The following is an 18,360-nucleotide window of genomic DNA, read 5'->3' on the forward strand; positions in this document are numbered from 1 at the left end:
GGGATCCACGCAATTGGTTAGTCACGTACTGGGAGTTGTGCATCTGAAAGGGGAACTGTCACTATAGAACAAGTCCAATTGGGTATTGGGGTAAGGGTTCAACTGTAGGTTGGTAAGGTACTTGGATTTCTTTACTTATAATCGCTTGTTGTGATAATAGTGGAGTTTCGGGAGTGGTGAATTGAAAATCACCCGATGGGGTTTTTGCCGTTACGTTTTCCCCATTCGTAAACAAATCACCGTGTTATTTATTTTCCGCTACATATTTAGTTTGTTGGTGATTTGTTGTGCTACCACGCATTTACATGATAAATTGATTAATTAATAACTTGGCTAATTAATTAATTAATTTCTATCACAAGGGGTCATTCAGTTTATGGCCTATCAATGAGGATTTGATCTCCACAAAGCAAAGGGACCTCCCCTCAAACACCACTTTATTTCTATATTTACAAATTTGATCGCACAAGAGGGCGCCAAACAATAAGAACACATTTTCCTCTACTTCCAAATTCAAGATATTGGCTAGACATAGAATGAGCTTCATAAACTAGGAAATAGATGAGAGATTTAAAAATTCCATCCTAATCCCCCATTTGCTTCCAAACCATAAACCTCTAGCCATAGAGCAATTAGAGAAGAGATGGAGAGCAAATTCATCATTGCAACTACATAATGGATAAGAAATTTTAGACAAATTAACAAACTTGCCAATCTTGCTTCGTGTGGGAAGACAATCTATTGCTATCCTCCATAAAAGCATCTTTAATCTCTCATGAATTCCAGATTTCCAAATAAGGCCTCAGACTCTATCCCAGTGCTGAGGAAGGGAGGAGTATCTATTAATCCAATAGGCTGATTTAACTGAAAATTTTCCTCAACTAGTTTTGATCCATACCCATACATCCCTTTGCACAACTTGGGAAATTGTGATACAAATAATAGCAGCAACACTCTTCTTACTAAATAAGGCATATAGTTTATTCTTGTCCCAAGTAGATCCATTGTTTGTTGTGAGTTGAGACACCACAATGGCGTCATCCAAGTTTGCACCAGCTCCTAGGGATGGGGTGAAATGTGGGGAATTTGGGATCCATGGGTCCTCCCATACTCTAATGGTGTTTCCATTTCCAACTATTATACAAGCTGCTTTAGCAATTAGTTTTTTAACCCCTTCAAGGCTCTTCCACACATAATATGGGCTTCTTGAAGTCTTGTGAGTGAGTCAATTTCCCCTTACTTTGTATTTTGCACACATGAAATTTATGCATGGAGAGTTCCTACTTGACAGGACCCACCAAGCAAGTTTTGAGAGGAGAGCTTAATTAAACTCCAAAAAACTTCTAAATCCCAACCCTCCATCCTTTTGAGGCATGCACAACAAATTACATGCCATCGATGTAAGTAAATGTTTGTTTTCTCCCTTAGGCTTTCACCAAAATTTGCATACCATGACATCGATTTTGGCACAAAGACTTTTTGGAAATTGAATGGTTGACATGGGATATGTAGGTATTGTCTGTGCCACTGATATGATAAGAGTAGCTCTCCCAAACCACGAAAAGTTCTTGCTTTTCTAACCTGCCAACCTACTATCAAGCCTTTCTATTGTTGGGGAGAGATCCTTGCATTTTTTATTTGACAAAAAGAGAGGGACACCAAGGTATTTGGTGTTTTGAGACAGTTTTTTAATACCCCATCTGCATTTTACCTAGTTTAGAAAGAGGTGGGATACACCTTTTGAGGCAAAAATTCCTAATTTTTCAATACTTATTTCTTAGCTAGACCAATTGCAATATTTTTCCAAGTAACGGATGAGGGCTATCAACTCATCCATTCTTACATTGCAAAATAACAAAATCTTATCAGCATAGCATAATTTGGAAATAGGTGGAGTTGAGCTAGAAAACTTAACTCCTCTTAAGTTCTCATTACTTATCTCCCTGTTTATCAACTTCATTAGCACTTCACAACCAAGAATAAAGAGGTAAGGGGAAATTGGGTCACTTTGCCTTAGCCCTCTCTAGGGAATAAAGCTTGATGCAATACCACCATTCCATGCTAATGCTCTTAATAATTTGGATTATGTCACCTTTACAAGAACATCATTATAGATTTTTTTTTTTTTTAATTCAAAAAATACTAGAACTTTTTTTTTTTTTGTTAGGATTAGTACCCTTAAATCCTATTGTATGATGATATGTATGACATTATGTATGATATTATGTTGTACTTAATAAAGTTGGTTTATTATTATCTAAAATAACGGTAATATGAATATTTGGACATTATCTTATAATCCATGAGATGCATAGTATGTGATCAATGTGATTTAGTTGCAAAAGATATAAATCTCAAGTTCTTTGTAAACTCAGAATTTTAGTTTGTAGTCGGTGATGAAATTGGGCATTTCATCTGTGAAGACTATAACATATCAACAAAAATTATTTGTCTTGATCATGGAAGTGGAGACTTCTAGTTGATATGTTGATATGTTTTAAGTGTTAAAACATATTGAACTGGACCATTATGAGATTTATTATTCTACTAACGACTATCAAATAAATAATAAATTTTACGACTTCTATTTACATCAACTCTTAATCCAGAGAGAATAATGAATCTGATCATGAAGTGTAAGTTGTTTTAATATATCAGGAGTGAGATCTAAAGTCACGATCATAACCTCAATATGTTGGGCAGCCACATTTAATGTTGAATGAACATATATTCTCAAGATGGAATTCATAATCTCTTAATGGAGATATAAAATATTCCCTTGAGATAAGTTTAATGGGTTTGGTTTTTCAGAATATTAGGCCTAACTATTTTAGTAAGAAGTTACTAAAGTATATATTTATGAAATTGGATTTCATAAAAATATGATGAATAACTTAAAGGATTAAACCGGGTACTCAAGGATTAAGATGTAGTAATCTTCAAAGTGACAGTCAACATTCATGACTTTGTATTACTACAAATATTTTAATGAAGGGATCAATGTATAATAAAGTCTTGAGATATAATTTATTAATAAGGCCTAGAGTGCAATTATATTTATATAGTGGTATTAAATATAATTAATGGTAATTTTGGGCTTGTCAAGAGTTGACAAAAAGGTCCAAAACTCATTGGAGCTAGTGTCTTATTTGTCCCTTTTGGTCCCACTCCAAGCGACATGCTAAAGCCCAATTGGAATGGTCCAAAAAGCTAGTCCAATTAGATAATCAGTTATATATATAAGGAGAGAAACATACAGAATTTGAAAAGCATGGTAATGTATGAAATGGTGTGTATGTCAGTGTAAGTCACTATCTTATTCTCCCTTAAACACATACGTGTAAACTGATTAAGAGACCACACTTCTTGGGCATAAGTGGAATTGGAGTGATAATTAAAATTGTTCCTAAGTACTTCTAATATTTAGTTTTGAATTTCACCGCACCAAGATATGCTCTCTTAGTCTTAAATTCTAAAATTTACATAATATATGTTATCAATTGCGAATGAAGTAGATCCATTAATTTTCCACTGCATATGTTTTGTATGCGATACAAACTATGTTTTGCCTACATTTTTCACCAAGCTTGAACACCATACGTATAACCTAAGTCACCAATAAATCTTCAAATTTTTTTGAGTCACGATATGCTTAATTTGGTATTATATGAAATCCTTATGAAGCTCTGGTTTTTCCAAGTTCCGTTGCTAAGGACAAAAATAATAATAATAATAAAAGGGAAATGCTAACAAGTGCTCTTAGGGCACTGGTTAATAATCAAATTAAAGTAAGTTTTAACATCAATTTTATGGGAAATGAAAAAAAACTGTCAAAACATTAATTGCTTTTTTTCTTTTCCCATAAAAACTTTCTTTAACTGGATTCTTAACTAGTATCCTAAAGGCATTCGTTAACATGACCCATAATAAAAAACAAATAGTACTTGAAATATTTTACAAGAAGTTAATATGACATGTGAAGCATATTCTGTATTTATCATTTAATGACTTTTGGAAATTGTTATGCCAACAATTTTCTCTTGAAGGTAATCCAATAGATTACAAATTAAATTAACCTTTTACAAGGGAGGGGGTACGGTTGTCCAAAGCCAACTGGGCTCGACAGAATTGTTCGACCTGCAGCCATCTGGTCGAAACTCCAACCAATCCAATTACCATGGTGGTCGATGACTTTTCTAGGAGATGAAGATTTGACAAAGTTGGTTTGAGTCTCAGTTTTCACTTCTCTTGAGCCGTCAAAGCCGATTAGATCAAAAAACTTCTCTTCCACCTTTTTCTAAAGAGTTTTCCATCCATATTTGGTGGAGATCTTGTGATCTCCGTCCAAATCTAGTGAACATCACACGATCTTTGCCTAGAATTGATGGAGATTCACCACACAACGAAGATCTGTTGGAATCTTGATCATTGCCACCTCTCTCGGTTTTGACCGAAACAAACTTGATTTATGGAAATTAGTCTCAATCCGATCCATGGTTGATGGCAGGCCTTCGTTTTGCCACCTAACAGGATCAAGTTGAGTTTGGGTTAAGCCTAAACTAGACTTGATCGACCAAGGCTGTGGACACTCCCAGAGGGAGGAGGGGACAAACAATTTTGTGTGTGTGATTACTCTTTATTATCATGATCATGATGATGTCAAAATATCAATTAGTTTTTTGTTTAAGTGGTTGAATCTCTCTCTCTCTTATTTGATAACAAGTGATTTTATAATTTGAACTAATTTGAACCTATGACAAACAATTTTCTTTTAGTGAAAATACCATTTTGGTCTGTACATTTTAGGGTCATAGTCAATTTGGTACTAACAATTTGGTAGCAATTAATTTGGTTCCTATTATTTTCAACTTGTAGTTAATTTGATCTCTGTTGTTAACACACTAACAAAAAATACCTACATGACTAAAAATTTATTTAACATTTAAAAAATATTCAAAAAAATATATAAAATTATTAACATTTTAGAAGTCACGTAGGCCTAAAGTATGGCAATGGTGCAATCCATTAACCATGTATACATTTTTCGTTAATGAGTTGATGATAGGAACCAAATTGATAGTAAGTTAAAGTAACAGGAATGTGATTAACTGTGACTTCAAAATGTATGAACCCAAATGCTATTTTCACATTTCTTTTTAAATATTTACAAGGGTGTAGGGTGTAATTATCCCTCTCAATCCTCCTACCTCTGCCTCATCAGTTAAATGGAGAACTCAGTTAGAGAAAATCCTTTATGATCTTAAAGCTTTGGATGTTATGTTCTGCTCCAAATTTCAAAGAAAATGCAAACTCTGATCATTGTATGAATAATCAAATAAAAATATGATAAATTGCAAATTATACTCCTAAAGTTTTGGGGTATTTTGATTTTATACCATGAAATTTCAGAATTTGGATTTTTTCCCGTGAAGTTTGTAGATGTTTGGATTTTATACCCTGACTTTTCAAAATTTGGATTTTATTTCCTAAATTTTAGAAGTATTTGGATTTACTCCCCAATTTTCAGGGATGTTTGGATTTTGCACCCTAAAATTTTAGAATTTGGAGTTTAATTTTCAAACAATACCAAACTTTAGGGGTTAAAATCCAATTTTTGAAACATTAAAATATAAAATCCAAGCACTCTCAAATTTCAGGGGATAAAATCTAAATTCTAAAACTTTAGAGTGTAAAATCTAAATACCTCCAAACTTTAGAAGTGTAATTTTCAATTTACCCATAAAAATAAATAAAGACATTGAGATTGTCTCCTACATACTATCTAAACTAAAGAATGGAAGAAAATTTTCCCAATATGTTTGTATTAGAATTTAGAAACTCAGCATAAAAAAACCACATATATCTTTGTTTTTATTTACTATTCGGATCATAAGACAGGTACTAATAATTAATAATTAGAAATTACCGGTGAGGACGCGAATGCATTTTTCTGGATAACCAAAAAGTTAATAATCAACATATCTCTCATATACTTGTTTCCTTTAAGCTCGTATTTCCGTTTCTGATAAGTAACCCCATAAAGAAGAGCACTCTTCCTTGGGTGTGTCTCACAAAAACCTGTTCGAGATAGCTTTACATTCAGAGAAAAAACGTTTGGCTTTCACTGCTTGAATGTGGGCTGAGGACTGGAATAGGATATTGATGTAGACCTATCTGTTTTCCCTTCTCATTCTTCAACCTCTGAGCAAAATTACTTGATTGTGGCAAACCGCTGATCCTGTCCTTGGTTGGTACTTGAATATCCGGACCAAGACCTTATATTTGCATTTTGTACAATGAATTGTTGTCTCCATTTTTGTTACAGTGCTGCACTGATTGCATGTACTACTCTTGCTTCCATTTTTTTTTTTTTTTTTTTCATGTAACTCTTGCTTCCATTTTTAGAGTGCCTCAACCTATGCACTTTTTTTTTTTTTAACTAAAACTTTTATGCTTAAAAATAATGAATAGGTTGGACTTCTTATAAAATATAAATTCCCTGTACCATTTTTTATATTTTATTTTATGTTATATCAATCAAAATTTACTACATATTTTTTTGAATTTTCTTATAAATTAATCAAAGTTTAAAATGAAAAAAAAAAAAAAAAAAATCAAACACATGACATGACATAATTGGTGGAACATAAAACGAAATACAATGAGTGGTATAATGAATTTGTATTTCTTTCTATGGGCAAAGCACCAAATCCAAGGGTTTTTTCCTTTTTTTTCTTATTAAGTAAAATAAAATGTTGAAGAAATTTCATTTTAAACATTATAATTTATAATTTAAATTTAAATTTTCTTAGTTTTAAATTAAACCGAATAGTCTGGGGAGATTTCTTATTTAACCATATAATTTTATATAACTTAAAAATCAAATTATGAATTTTTAATTATGTTTGAATTAATTAAAATCCTGAACCATGCGGTTAGTGGTGGAGAGAGAGAAGAGATTGTTTAAATTAAAATGAATTTAAAAATTCATGGTTTAATGTCTAATTTGTGAAACTATGATATTTAATTTGAAACTCCCTAAATTATTGTGCTTTATTTGTAACTTATGAGTCAATGATATTTATTTTGGAGTTTTTAATAGAGAGGTTTAGGGTTTGAATCCCTCTTCTCCACTTAATATATATATATATATATATATACACACACAAAATTACAAGGATTAATCCTCACAAATAATAATGTTCAAAGTGTAATTTTTCCCCAAATGTTCTACACTTATACCATAGTTTATCGAAATTTATATCACAAAAAGGTTGCGATGATTAGCGACCAATTGAACCCAGACGATCTCTTTTCAATTTATTCTATCACTTTGTAAAGAATGTGATGCCCTATGCTTTATTCGGTGGCCGACGATGGACAGCATATAGCTGCTTTTCCTTTGTTTTTTGGTTTCATGGATTCCCATTCGCGCATTTACATAACAAAAAGCTCAATATAAATAAATATTTTCAAAGTGATACAAATTTAGTGATAGACCATATTTGGTTCTCAAAAAAGAAAAAAGTGATGGACCATATTTAGCGCACATTTTATTTTCAAACATTTCGTTAGATTACTCCAATTAAGCATCACTATGGGGTTCAAAGTTATTGGCAAGCCTATCAAAAAAGAAAAAAGAAAAAAAAGATTATTGGCAAGTGGTAATCACATTAGTGTTACAAGGTGTTTCATCTCTATAGTTCACACCCCACCACTCCCTCCTTCACTATCTATCTAAAATAAAATATTAAATAAATTAAGCATAACTTTTACTTATAAAATTAGTATTATGTCTGTATGATGCACAATTTTATTACGAATTATATGTAAATTAAAAAATATTTTAATAATATAATTAAAACTGGATAATAAAATAGATAGTAAAAATAGGAGGGGGAAAAAAAAAAAAAAAAAGTTAAATGAGATCATATAATCACTTGTGCTGGGATAGTCCTTTTTTTTTTTTTTTTTTTGGTAGTGCGCCTTTCCTTATTTACACCCTAATTCTCAAATTCAGCATAAAAGTTGTAAAGGGCATGCATTAGCCATATTGGCAACTGCTCATTAATTTTCAAAATTTATTCATTGTACTTATTAGAAAGAACACTCGTCTTAACAATTACAGCTTGTTTTGATTCTCACTTCCCTCTCTGCACAGGATTTGCAGCAGAGATTTCTTCGCGATTTACACCCTTCCATCACATAGGATTTACAGCAGAAATTTCTTCTCGTAAACATCAAACGTTTCCGAAGATGATAGCAGAGCATTCTGCACTCCTCCATAAAATCCATATGCATAGAAACAATACTTTAGGACTAATAAAATTATATGAAGCATTTATAGTTGGTCAGTTTTCGGAAATAGTTATAATGAAATAGTTATCTATTCTCTTTTTTTTTGAGAATCAAAATAGTTATCTATTTGGTCCTTAAGTTTAATTTATTTTAGTCCTTATTTATACAAATTTATTTTAGTCGTTAAACTTTTTTTATTTTTTTTTGGGGGGTCAAACTGGTCCTTTTGTCTATTTTTATCTATAAAATTGCCGTTAAAATGACGATGTATCACACATTTGAAAGTATCAGTTTTATAAATGTAAATAGACAAAATGACCAACTTGACAAGAATATTAAAATTTAAGAACTAAAATAAGATAAACTAAACTTTAAAGATAAAAATGACAATTCAAGTAAATTTTATTTCTCAATAAAAAATAGTAAATTTTAAAGGTACAATGTAGATTTTAGCTTAATTATAATATAATACTAAAAAAATAAGGAAATTAAAATTCAAAAAAAGAAAAGAAATTGTACTTCCAGTTCCATTTTGTTTGTTAACTTTTTCACAGAATATAATTGCATAATTTGTCTTCCAAAAAAAAAAAAAAAAAAATAGAACCTTTCAAAATTGCCTTTATAAACTTTCAAGTATTAAAACTTGAATAAAATAAAGGATATGGCCCATGCGTATATTTGTACGTAACATAATAATAATAATAATAATAATTATTATTATTATTATTATTATTAATTTTTAAATTTTATAAACGAATTAACTGGTCATTTTCTTCTAAAATTGGACAAGAAGGATCTAGTTAGCACAGTTAGTAAATTGTCTTGTCGTCAAATAAGAGTTTTGAATTTTGAATTCCTCCTACACAAAAAAATTAATTAGTTTTTTTGGCTCTGATTATAAATGTAATTATCATGAAAATGACACAATAAATTAAAATTCTATTGTGTTTATCAAAAAAGATTGGACAAATATTTTGAGGTGGCTCAAAGTGAAATAATGGACAAATAAATTTAAATTTATGTCTCCTTTTATCAAAAAATATGATTTTTGATAATTTTTATGTTAAATATGCTTTAAAAACCTAAATGTTAGTTCGTTAAAAAAAAAAATGTAAAAGTTGATTTTTTTTTCTTTTTAAATAAAAAAGCAAAAGACTAAACATTTTTAAACAATTAACAAACTCATTTTTTATGTATACGAGGGAATCCAACCTGTATTTTTCTGTGATATAAAACTCCTGGTAAGAACTTTCCGAGGCATGATTTATTGTTAAACTGTTCAACCATCTCATGCATTTTATCCAGTAGGAGTCCGTATGTTACTTCGGCATTGTTCCTGACCGTTTCGATCATAAGGTAAGTCATTGCACCAGCCATTGCTTTTCCCGTGAAAGCCTGCACGTTTTAATGGTAATATAATCTGTAAAAAACTTTTCTTCGGGACAGACAAATTTTCACATAGAATGTTGCCCTAGTCTCATAACAAATTAATAAGAAATTAAAATAGCTAAATAAAACAATTTGTTACAACCATTTACGTGATCTTGCTTGCATGTCTACGAAGTTTATCATATACTCAAATATGCTTCTGGTTTACTCTCCAATTTCATACCAAATAGGCATCTAGTTATACTCTGATTTTGTATCAATTAAATAGGCTTCCAATTATAATCTGATTTTGTTTTTTTTTTTTTTTTTTTTTGCGGGGTTGGGGAAGGAAGGAATTTTGTAACATTTATATTTAGATGCAAATTCGTTGATTTAACTTGAAAAATATAAAAGGCTCAATTCAAATTTATTATGTTAGTATATAATACAATAAAAATATACCCTTTATATATATAGAGAGAGAGAGAGGATGTTGGTGACCAGATAAAATGACTTGGTGGTGGAGTACAAAGGTTCAAGCAGTAATTAAATTAAAGAGAAAGAGAAGTATGCCCATGATAACTTATAAGTATAAAGAGAAATAGAAGCTACCTAAATGTAGAGACAATGTTGCTGAAGAAAAGTATAAAGTGATTAAGAGGAAGACAAAAAAGGTTGTCCAAGAAGCTAAATATGCTCATGATAACTTATATAACAAGTTGGGTGCATTAAAGATGAAAATAAGATTCCTGAATGGTGTTCAGTGAAATAAAAATGAATATCGAAGAGTGTTAGTGAAAGAAGACCAAATTAAAGAGAGATGGAAAAGTTATTTTGACAACCAATTTTTATGCAAACAGTATGATTGATTGGACATTGGAGTAATTTGGGTAACCCAATGGAGGTTAGAAATCATAGATTCATTCGAAGAATTAGGATGACTGAGGCAAAGGATGCATTAAGAAGGATGAAAATTGGAAAATCCATGGGACTAGATGAAATCTCCATTGAAGTTTGGAAGTGTTTGGGTGATGTGGGTACATGCATGTTGGTTAACAAACATTTTCAATAAGATCTTAATTGCTAATAAAATGTCTAGTGAGTGGAGGAGAAATACTTTAATACCTATTTATAAGAGCAAATATTTAAAATTGTACTAGTTACCATGAAATTAAACTTATAAGCAACATATGAAACATAGGGAAAAGGTGATTAAACATCGTTTAAGACATGAAACAACAATATTGGAGAATCAATTTGGTTTTAGGTTAGGATTATATATCATGGAATTTTTTATTTTTTTATTTTTTACTTAGACGTCTATTGGAAAAATATAGAAAAACCTGTGAATATCTTTATATGGTTTTAACTGATTTAGAGAAATCATATGATAGGGTTCCTAAAGAGGTTATGTAGTGGTTTTTGGCTAAAAAAAAGGAGTTCCTCTAAAGTATATTAAATTGATTATGGATATGCACAATGAAGTGGTAACTAGTGTAAGAATAAGTGAAGGAATCACGAGTGAGTTTCCTATTACTGTAAGTTTGCATTAAGGGTCATCATTAAGTCCATATCTCTTTGCACTAGTGATGAATGAACTCACTAAATCAATGCAAGAGGAAGTTTCTTGGTGTATGCTTTTGCAAATGATATAGTTTTAGTAGATGAAACTAAAAATGAAGTTGATACCAAGTTAGAAATTGGTGAGACGCTCTAAAATCTAAAAGCGCCAATTAAGTATGACTAAATTAAAATAGAAATGGAAAGGGGCGGTATGACTTGATGGTTAAGAGATACTAAAGAGCGATAGTTTTCGACATCTTGGATCAATAATTTATAAAAAATGGAAAGATTGAAAATGATGTGAATCATAGGATAAGAGCATAGTGAATTTAGTGGAAAAGAGCATCAAGAGTGTTGTAGAATGCCTATTAAGTTAAATGGAAAATTGTATAAGACTAGCTATGCTCTATGGTACTGAATGTTGCGTTGTTAAAAAACAACAAATTCATGAAATAAGTGTAGCTACAATGAGAATGTTAAGATGAATAAGTGAAAAAATAGGGAAATATAAGGTTCTATATGAAAAAATTTGCTTAAAGTTAAGAGTAGTCCCTATTGATGAAAATATGAGAGAGAGTCACTGAGGATAGTTTGATGAGTTCAAAGAATAGCTACTAATGCATCATTAAAGAAGAGCAAGTTTGTCCAAGATAAGAGAACAAAAAAGAGATAGAGGAAAACCAAAAATCACACTAATGGAAATGATATATAAAAAAACATGGTAATTAAGAAAGTAAAAGAGAATATGATTATAAATAGAGTAGAATGGAGAAAAATAATACATTTGGTCAATCCTAACTAATCTGTTGATGATCCATAGACAACCCAAAAATTTTGGGAATAAGACTTTATTTGTTATTGTTACTGTATGTGTATCTAATTATGGTTATTCCTGTTTTTGAGAAATAATTATGGTTATTCTTAATCGTATATGTGCAAATAGAGAGTTATAAGCCAGTAGAATTGAGAGTGATTTACCATAAATAAAAAATAAGAAAAGAAATTTGGAATACTGAATTACGAAATTTTCTTACAGTGGTATCGGCAGCCATTTTATCATCTTCACAAGCACTGAGACAAATTGCAATTCCACCGCTTGTACTTTTTCTAGCTTTTGACGGAGCGCTGTTATCTTCCCATTCATTTCTGCGACAAAAGTAACAATTACAATTTGTACTGTATACAAACAATGTCATGACGTTTTTTCCAACTATTAATTATAAATTAGTACCAAAATTTCTTAATCGTCGATGCTTTACAATTTTTTATATAGATGGAGTAGGAATTAAATTTATATAGTTATTTCATGCTAATTGATGTTTATTATCACGTCTAAACACTAATTAATTTATTTACATGTGACATTTTACTTTTACTAATTAGAAGTGTAGAAGTGAAATATAAATAAAATTACACACCTTTCTCGGTTGTATACATGTTCCAAATCAAGAATAGTTCCACTATGACAAGCATCGACGATTGCATGAAGTGTGACACCCTCCTTGAGTGGCCAAACAATGGTGGAATTTATTTCATTATCAAGAATCATGCCCTCTTGCATAAAATCAACAGGACAAATAGTTTCATCGAACCCATCACGCTCGTCGTCATTGAAATCAGGTTGCCGTAAGCCATGTCCAGAGAAGTAGAACACCAATGAGTCTCCAGATTCTGAACCCTCCACAAGCCATTTCAAAGATTCTTGTATGTTTTTCTTCGTTGGACTAAAATTTTCTTCTTCTTCTTCTGTATTATGGTATAAATGTTTTTTCAATGACAAATTATGGATTATATGTTGAGGGGGCAAAAAATTAAAAAAAAATAAAAACACATCAACTAGTTATCATGGGAGATACAACTTGGCTGCATGAACCAAAAAATGAAGCCAACAAAGAAGGCTTTACATGGAGGTTAGCAGATGAAGTCTTAATTGTGAATAGTCTTTCAGAGATATAATACAATTGTGATTAGTGCTTTCCCAATTCATGATCCCAGAACCAGCTTGATAGGCTTAATCTCCTAGACTATTTTCTCTAAATAAATTAATAAGAGAAGTGTTGAAATTCTAGCTTAGAGGCAAAAATTGAAGCAAAAACATTATATGCACATCTTTTTAAGGGGTAATTACAATAAACTCACCTATATTTATGTTTGAATTCACATAAGTTATCCATAATTTGAAAAATGTCGTTTTGCCTATGTGATGTTCGCTTAAAAAACTGTAATTTAAAAATATCATTTTACCTAACTAAGGTTCGCTTAAAAAACTTTTAATGCCTTATTGATAATTTACCTAAGATTTGCTTATCATAATTAAGAGGCTGTTGTAACTTTCTTTCCTTAGTGAATTTTTTACGGGATTGGATTCTTGGAGTAGTTTTTCCTTTAAAAAAGATTCTTTCTATAATTTTCTACTTCAATAATAAATTGTGACTTGTGTTTATTGCTTTTAGTTTAAGATTTGGATTCCCGTAACTGTGGTGAACTACATATTTGTGAGGATAACTTAGCAATTGGGTGATTTAACATAAATAAATAATTCTATTAAATAAATTGCATAAGGGCCGGGTCTAAATAGAATTTTTACTTAGTTAATGAAAGGAAAATTAAATTAATGAATGAAATATTACTAACTTGATAAACACACGTTAATATAAAATGGAATGCATAATACTAATAATAATAATAATAATTAATCAACTGGAGATGATAACCTTACTAATCCTAAGAACAAACAAAGTTCAATATTTAAGGTGATTAGAATCATGTAGAATACTTTCTCAAAAAAAAAAAAAAAAGAATCATGTAGAATAAATTGTTTTATTACATCATATCAAAAAAAAAAAATTATTTTATTACAACACTCCATTTTTTTACATGGAAAACATTTTTATAGTGTTTAATGCAACAAAAAAAATCTTTCGAAAATATTTTTCAAAGTCAACAAAAAGTAACCCAAAATAGGGGAATAAAACTTTTCTAATTTTGAGAACTAGAAAAAAAAATCCGCTTCTTAGAAAAATAAATAAATAAATAACATTTTCTATTACTTCCTTTGTGTACTCACCAGTCACCACCTCCATTCATTTTGGCATTATAAGTTATAACCACCACCACCATCCGTCGTTTATCTGCACCATGTTTTCACCACTAATACTACCTTAATCGCGATCCGTGCCTCCCACTATAGCCACACTATTGCAGAATGTGGATGCCACTATACCTATTATCGCCGCCGCCGCCGCCACCACCATGGTGCTACTACCAGCCCATCACAACAACCCCTTTACTGCCACACTCACCTCGCCCACAAAACCACTGTTACCACACCCATGTCACCATGTTCCACTACTTTCAAACCCAACGCCACCATACTAGCTATTGTAATCACCACCGTCGCTACCATACCAACTTTGCCACTAGCACACCATCATGGCTACCACAACCCCACTATCTTTGACATAGTCATCAGTCACCACCGTCGTCACACACTCACCATCACCACCGTACATGCATGAAATACTGATAATTTTTTGTACAAGTCAAACGACATAAAACGCTTTTTTAATCCTTTTTAGAGTCAGCCAAAAACAAGAAAAACAACTCATTTTTAGAATATAATTTCCATTAAAAACTCTTTTTCCAAGAAAATATTTTATGTAAAGAAAACATTAAAACAGCTTTATATATATAGTTTAGTAGTGGAATTTTATATATAAATTTTTCAATGATACAAATACATTATTGAAAGTAATCAATGTTTTTTTTTTTTTTTTTTTTTTTTTAAGAAACAGACACACACAAGTGAGAGGGAAAATGGTTCTAATACATATAATAATCAATGTAAAAGCATTAAATATATGATATCATATAATAAAACTTTTCTAAAAATCCTGCGTCTTTTTTTGTTCTATTCAAAAAATTGTCTTTCGTTTTTTCCTTTAGATTAACTCAAAAAGCTAAAATAGTTGAGGGAAATAGAAAATGAAAAAAAAAAAAAAATCTTTGTTAACTCATAAAAGTTTAGTTGCTGACAAGATTTAAAAAATAACAAGAAAATATTATATATGTATATATATTACTTGAAATATTTTAGGAAAAGTTGATATGACAAGTGAAGCATATTCTATATTTATCACTTTATGACATCTTGATTTTGTTATATATATATATATATATATATATATATATACTAGAAATATTTTAGGGTAAGTCAAGCATATTCTCTATTTATCATTTTACGACTTGTTTCAAAAGAAAATTCAAGCCACACATTCAAATTTATAATATGCTTAAACGTCATTTTGTAATTGGCACACCGAAATTCATTTCTTTGAAAAGTATCTGTTGTAGCCTTATATATAAGTCTTGTAATCCAATTACAAGTTAACATCAAATATATATGTTGAAAAATTGGGTATAGATTTAACCAAGATTTGAGTGTGTCCATAGGTAGACCGCTTTTAAAATTGTCCTCTGATAAGAACAAAGGGGTTCTTTAGTGCTTAATGGTAAGGTAAAGACTAGTTAAGCCTCCGAGAGAGAGCTAATTCAGTATTATTCATCATCATATATGGTTCATTCCCGTACAGGACTTTCCTTTCATGGATACAGTTGCAGTAGACCACAGTAACAGCTTACGAGTAACTGCTTAGTTTTTTACTGGTTCTAACCATCAACTAACAAACTAACTACTGCTTTTTAAGCATGTGCACACAACCTAATCTCTTAGTTACAAATTGCTTACATCAGCTACAGTTAACAATTGAGCCTATCTCTTAACCAATGCAACCATACCAGACCAACCCAAGTTATAGCTAGCTAGTACCTTAACATCCTACCAAATTAAGAGTTTTATAACTTAGTGTCATTGTTTAGTTTCCTTTATGGAAAATCATGGTCCAAATCTCCATTTCCTATTTGAAATGTGAGAGTGTTTTTTTGGGTGGCTTATTCGGTGTTTGTAGCAGTTCTTGTTGGCTTGTTTCAGTACTCTTGCATTGTCCTAAAACTTCAAAGGGAGTGCAAACTCCAATAAACATGTGAACAATAACATAACAATAAGGAAAGGTATCCAAAGGAAACAATTGAGGAAATAGTAGTCCATATGTTTGTATTAAAATTTAGGAAACTTGTGGATGGCATACATGCATATATGTTGTGTGTGTAAAAGCACCAATATTCAGATCATATAGACAAATAATAATTGGTAATTACCTGTGAGGACGCGAATGCACTCTTCGGGATAATCATATTTATCAATCAAAAAATTTCTCATGGACTTCACATCATTAACAGTTCCCTTGAGCTTGTATTTCTTATTCTTATAAGTAACCCCACAAAGAAGTGCCCTCTTCCTTGGGTGTGTCTCTGCAGAACCTGTCCCAGATGGCTTAACATTCATTGAAGAAACATTTGTGCTTTCACCACTGCTTGAGAACTTATTCTTGAACCTCTCAGCAAAAATTTTAACAAATTGTGTAAACCGATGATGCCGTTCTTGGTTGTCACCTGACTGCCCGCCTGTTGGGACAATACATTTGCATTTTGACTGCGGTTTTGTTACTGAATGTTGTGTATTGCACCGTTTGCGTGTAGCTGTTTTTTCCATTTTTGCCTATAAATTTTCCTGGCCAAAGAGCTAGCTAGCTATATAGACACTCTTTATTGAGCCGAATTCATTGAATATGCATGAAATCTAGAATAATTTATTTTCGGCGGGGATATATAGAATGAGAAACTTTTGACTTTTGCTTATTGATATAACTGTTAATAAATTGACACCCTTCAAAATGCTAGAACATAACTTTGTAGAAAAGTTATATTCAGAGCCCTACACCGACCTCAAAGCTTGTACGAATGGCGGCCCTGAATTCACACCTTCTCCTTTGAAGAATGCAAACCTTGTGTATGCTTATTTATAATTGATAACGCTGACTCTTAAGACTATTTGCTAAATGTGAAAGGGGGAAAGAAAAAGATATAGAAGTGATTAAATTTTTTTAACCTGTTTAAAAATATTTATACTTACAAGAGCTACAATTGCTTAAAGTTTGGGTAAAAAAAAACTAAAAGGGCATGAATTAGTACTAAGAAACAGAAAAGAATTTAATTCTTAAAGAAATAATATAAAGAAAGCTAGTGCTTTGCAAGGTTGGTCTTCCTATGGGGCAAAGCTCCAACCCCGAAGCCAAGAATTTTTTTCTGTTTTTTTCCTTTTCCCTTAAGTAAAATAAAATGTAGACGAAATTACATTTTACATATTATAATTTATGAAAATTCTAAATTAAACTTTATAGTTTTATAATTTATCAATTAAACCCAATAGTCTAGGAGAAATTTCAAGCTAAACCATAAAATTTTTAAGTTTAAAAAGTTGAAATTCTTGTACTAACTTCCACTTAAAGTTGAAAAAATTTGTACTGAGTTCCACATAACAAAAGGAATAAAGCATTTACCAAACTCTCAAGAATCATACACTATATTTATCAAATAAATGAGGACGCAGACATAACACACCTGGTGATAAAGATGAAGAGCCCTCCATGAGAACAAAAACAAGCAGGCGATGTTGCTGCAAGAATATTTAGAATGGAGTTTGTGTGAGGAAGGTGAACTACACCAAGACACTTGCACTCTCTCATATTCCTACTTTGTACACCTCACACCAACACAACATATACATATAATCAAAATATATTGAATTTTAATAAGCCAACCAATATTTTAACAGGTAAAAAGCAGGAGCCTTTCCATTATCAAAACTCAAAATACAAGTTTGTCCCATTAAGGGTGTGTTTGTATAAACTGTTGGAAAACTGTGTTTTGAATTTAAAATGAGCTTAAAAATAATAAATAAATAAATAAAATAAAAAACTTTGAAAAGTAACTGTTGTAAAACAGAGTTTTGAATTTTAAAATGTCATTTTAGTCTTCCAAAAAGTCTAAACAAATCAACCTTAAGGCGCCTATGACCAGAAAAAAAAAATACACAATATTAAAATACATACTATTAATTACAATGTGCACTAAAATAACCAATATTAACAATACATGGTCATCACTATCTATTATTTAATCTAAGAAATACTTAGTAAAATATTCTCCAACTAATTCATATTTTATTAAATA

At 30.8% G+C, this 18,360-nt stretch overlaps 1 protein-coding gene across 2 annotated transcripts; it reads right to left on the reverse strand.

Moving 5' to 3' along the window:
• Positions 1-8,061: 8,061 nt before the first annotated feature.
• On the reverse strand, positions 8,062-17,956 carry LOC126706375 (metacaspase-1-like). Of its 2 annotated transcripts, XM_050405798.1 has the most exons (6): positions 17,749-17,954; positions 16,447-16,752; positions 12,648-12,975; positions 12,264-12,375; positions 9,511-9,693; positions 8,062-8,272 (listed from the first exon to the last, which is right to left on the reverse strand). In XM_050405798.1, the coding sequence occupies exons 1-6, from the start codon at positions 17,774-17,776 to the stop codon at positions 8,213-8,215; spliced, it is 1,017 nt and encodes a 338-aa protein (XP_050261755.1). In that variant the 5' UTR covers positions 17,777-17,954; the 3' UTR covers positions 8,062-8,212. The 2 variants fall into 2 exon arrangements, with proteins under 2 accessions (XP_050261755.1, XP_050261754.1); XM_050405797.1 differs by having other exon boundaries at positions 16,447-17,956.
• Positions 17,957-18,360: the final 404 nt, after the last annotated feature.

This window comes from Quercus robur, chromosome 11, assembly GCF_932294415.1.
Source record: "Quercus robur chromosome 11, dhQueRobu3.1, whole genome shotgun sequence".
NCBI lineage: Eukaryota > Viridiplantae > Streptophyta > Magnoliopsida > Fagales > Fagaceae > Quercus > Quercus robur.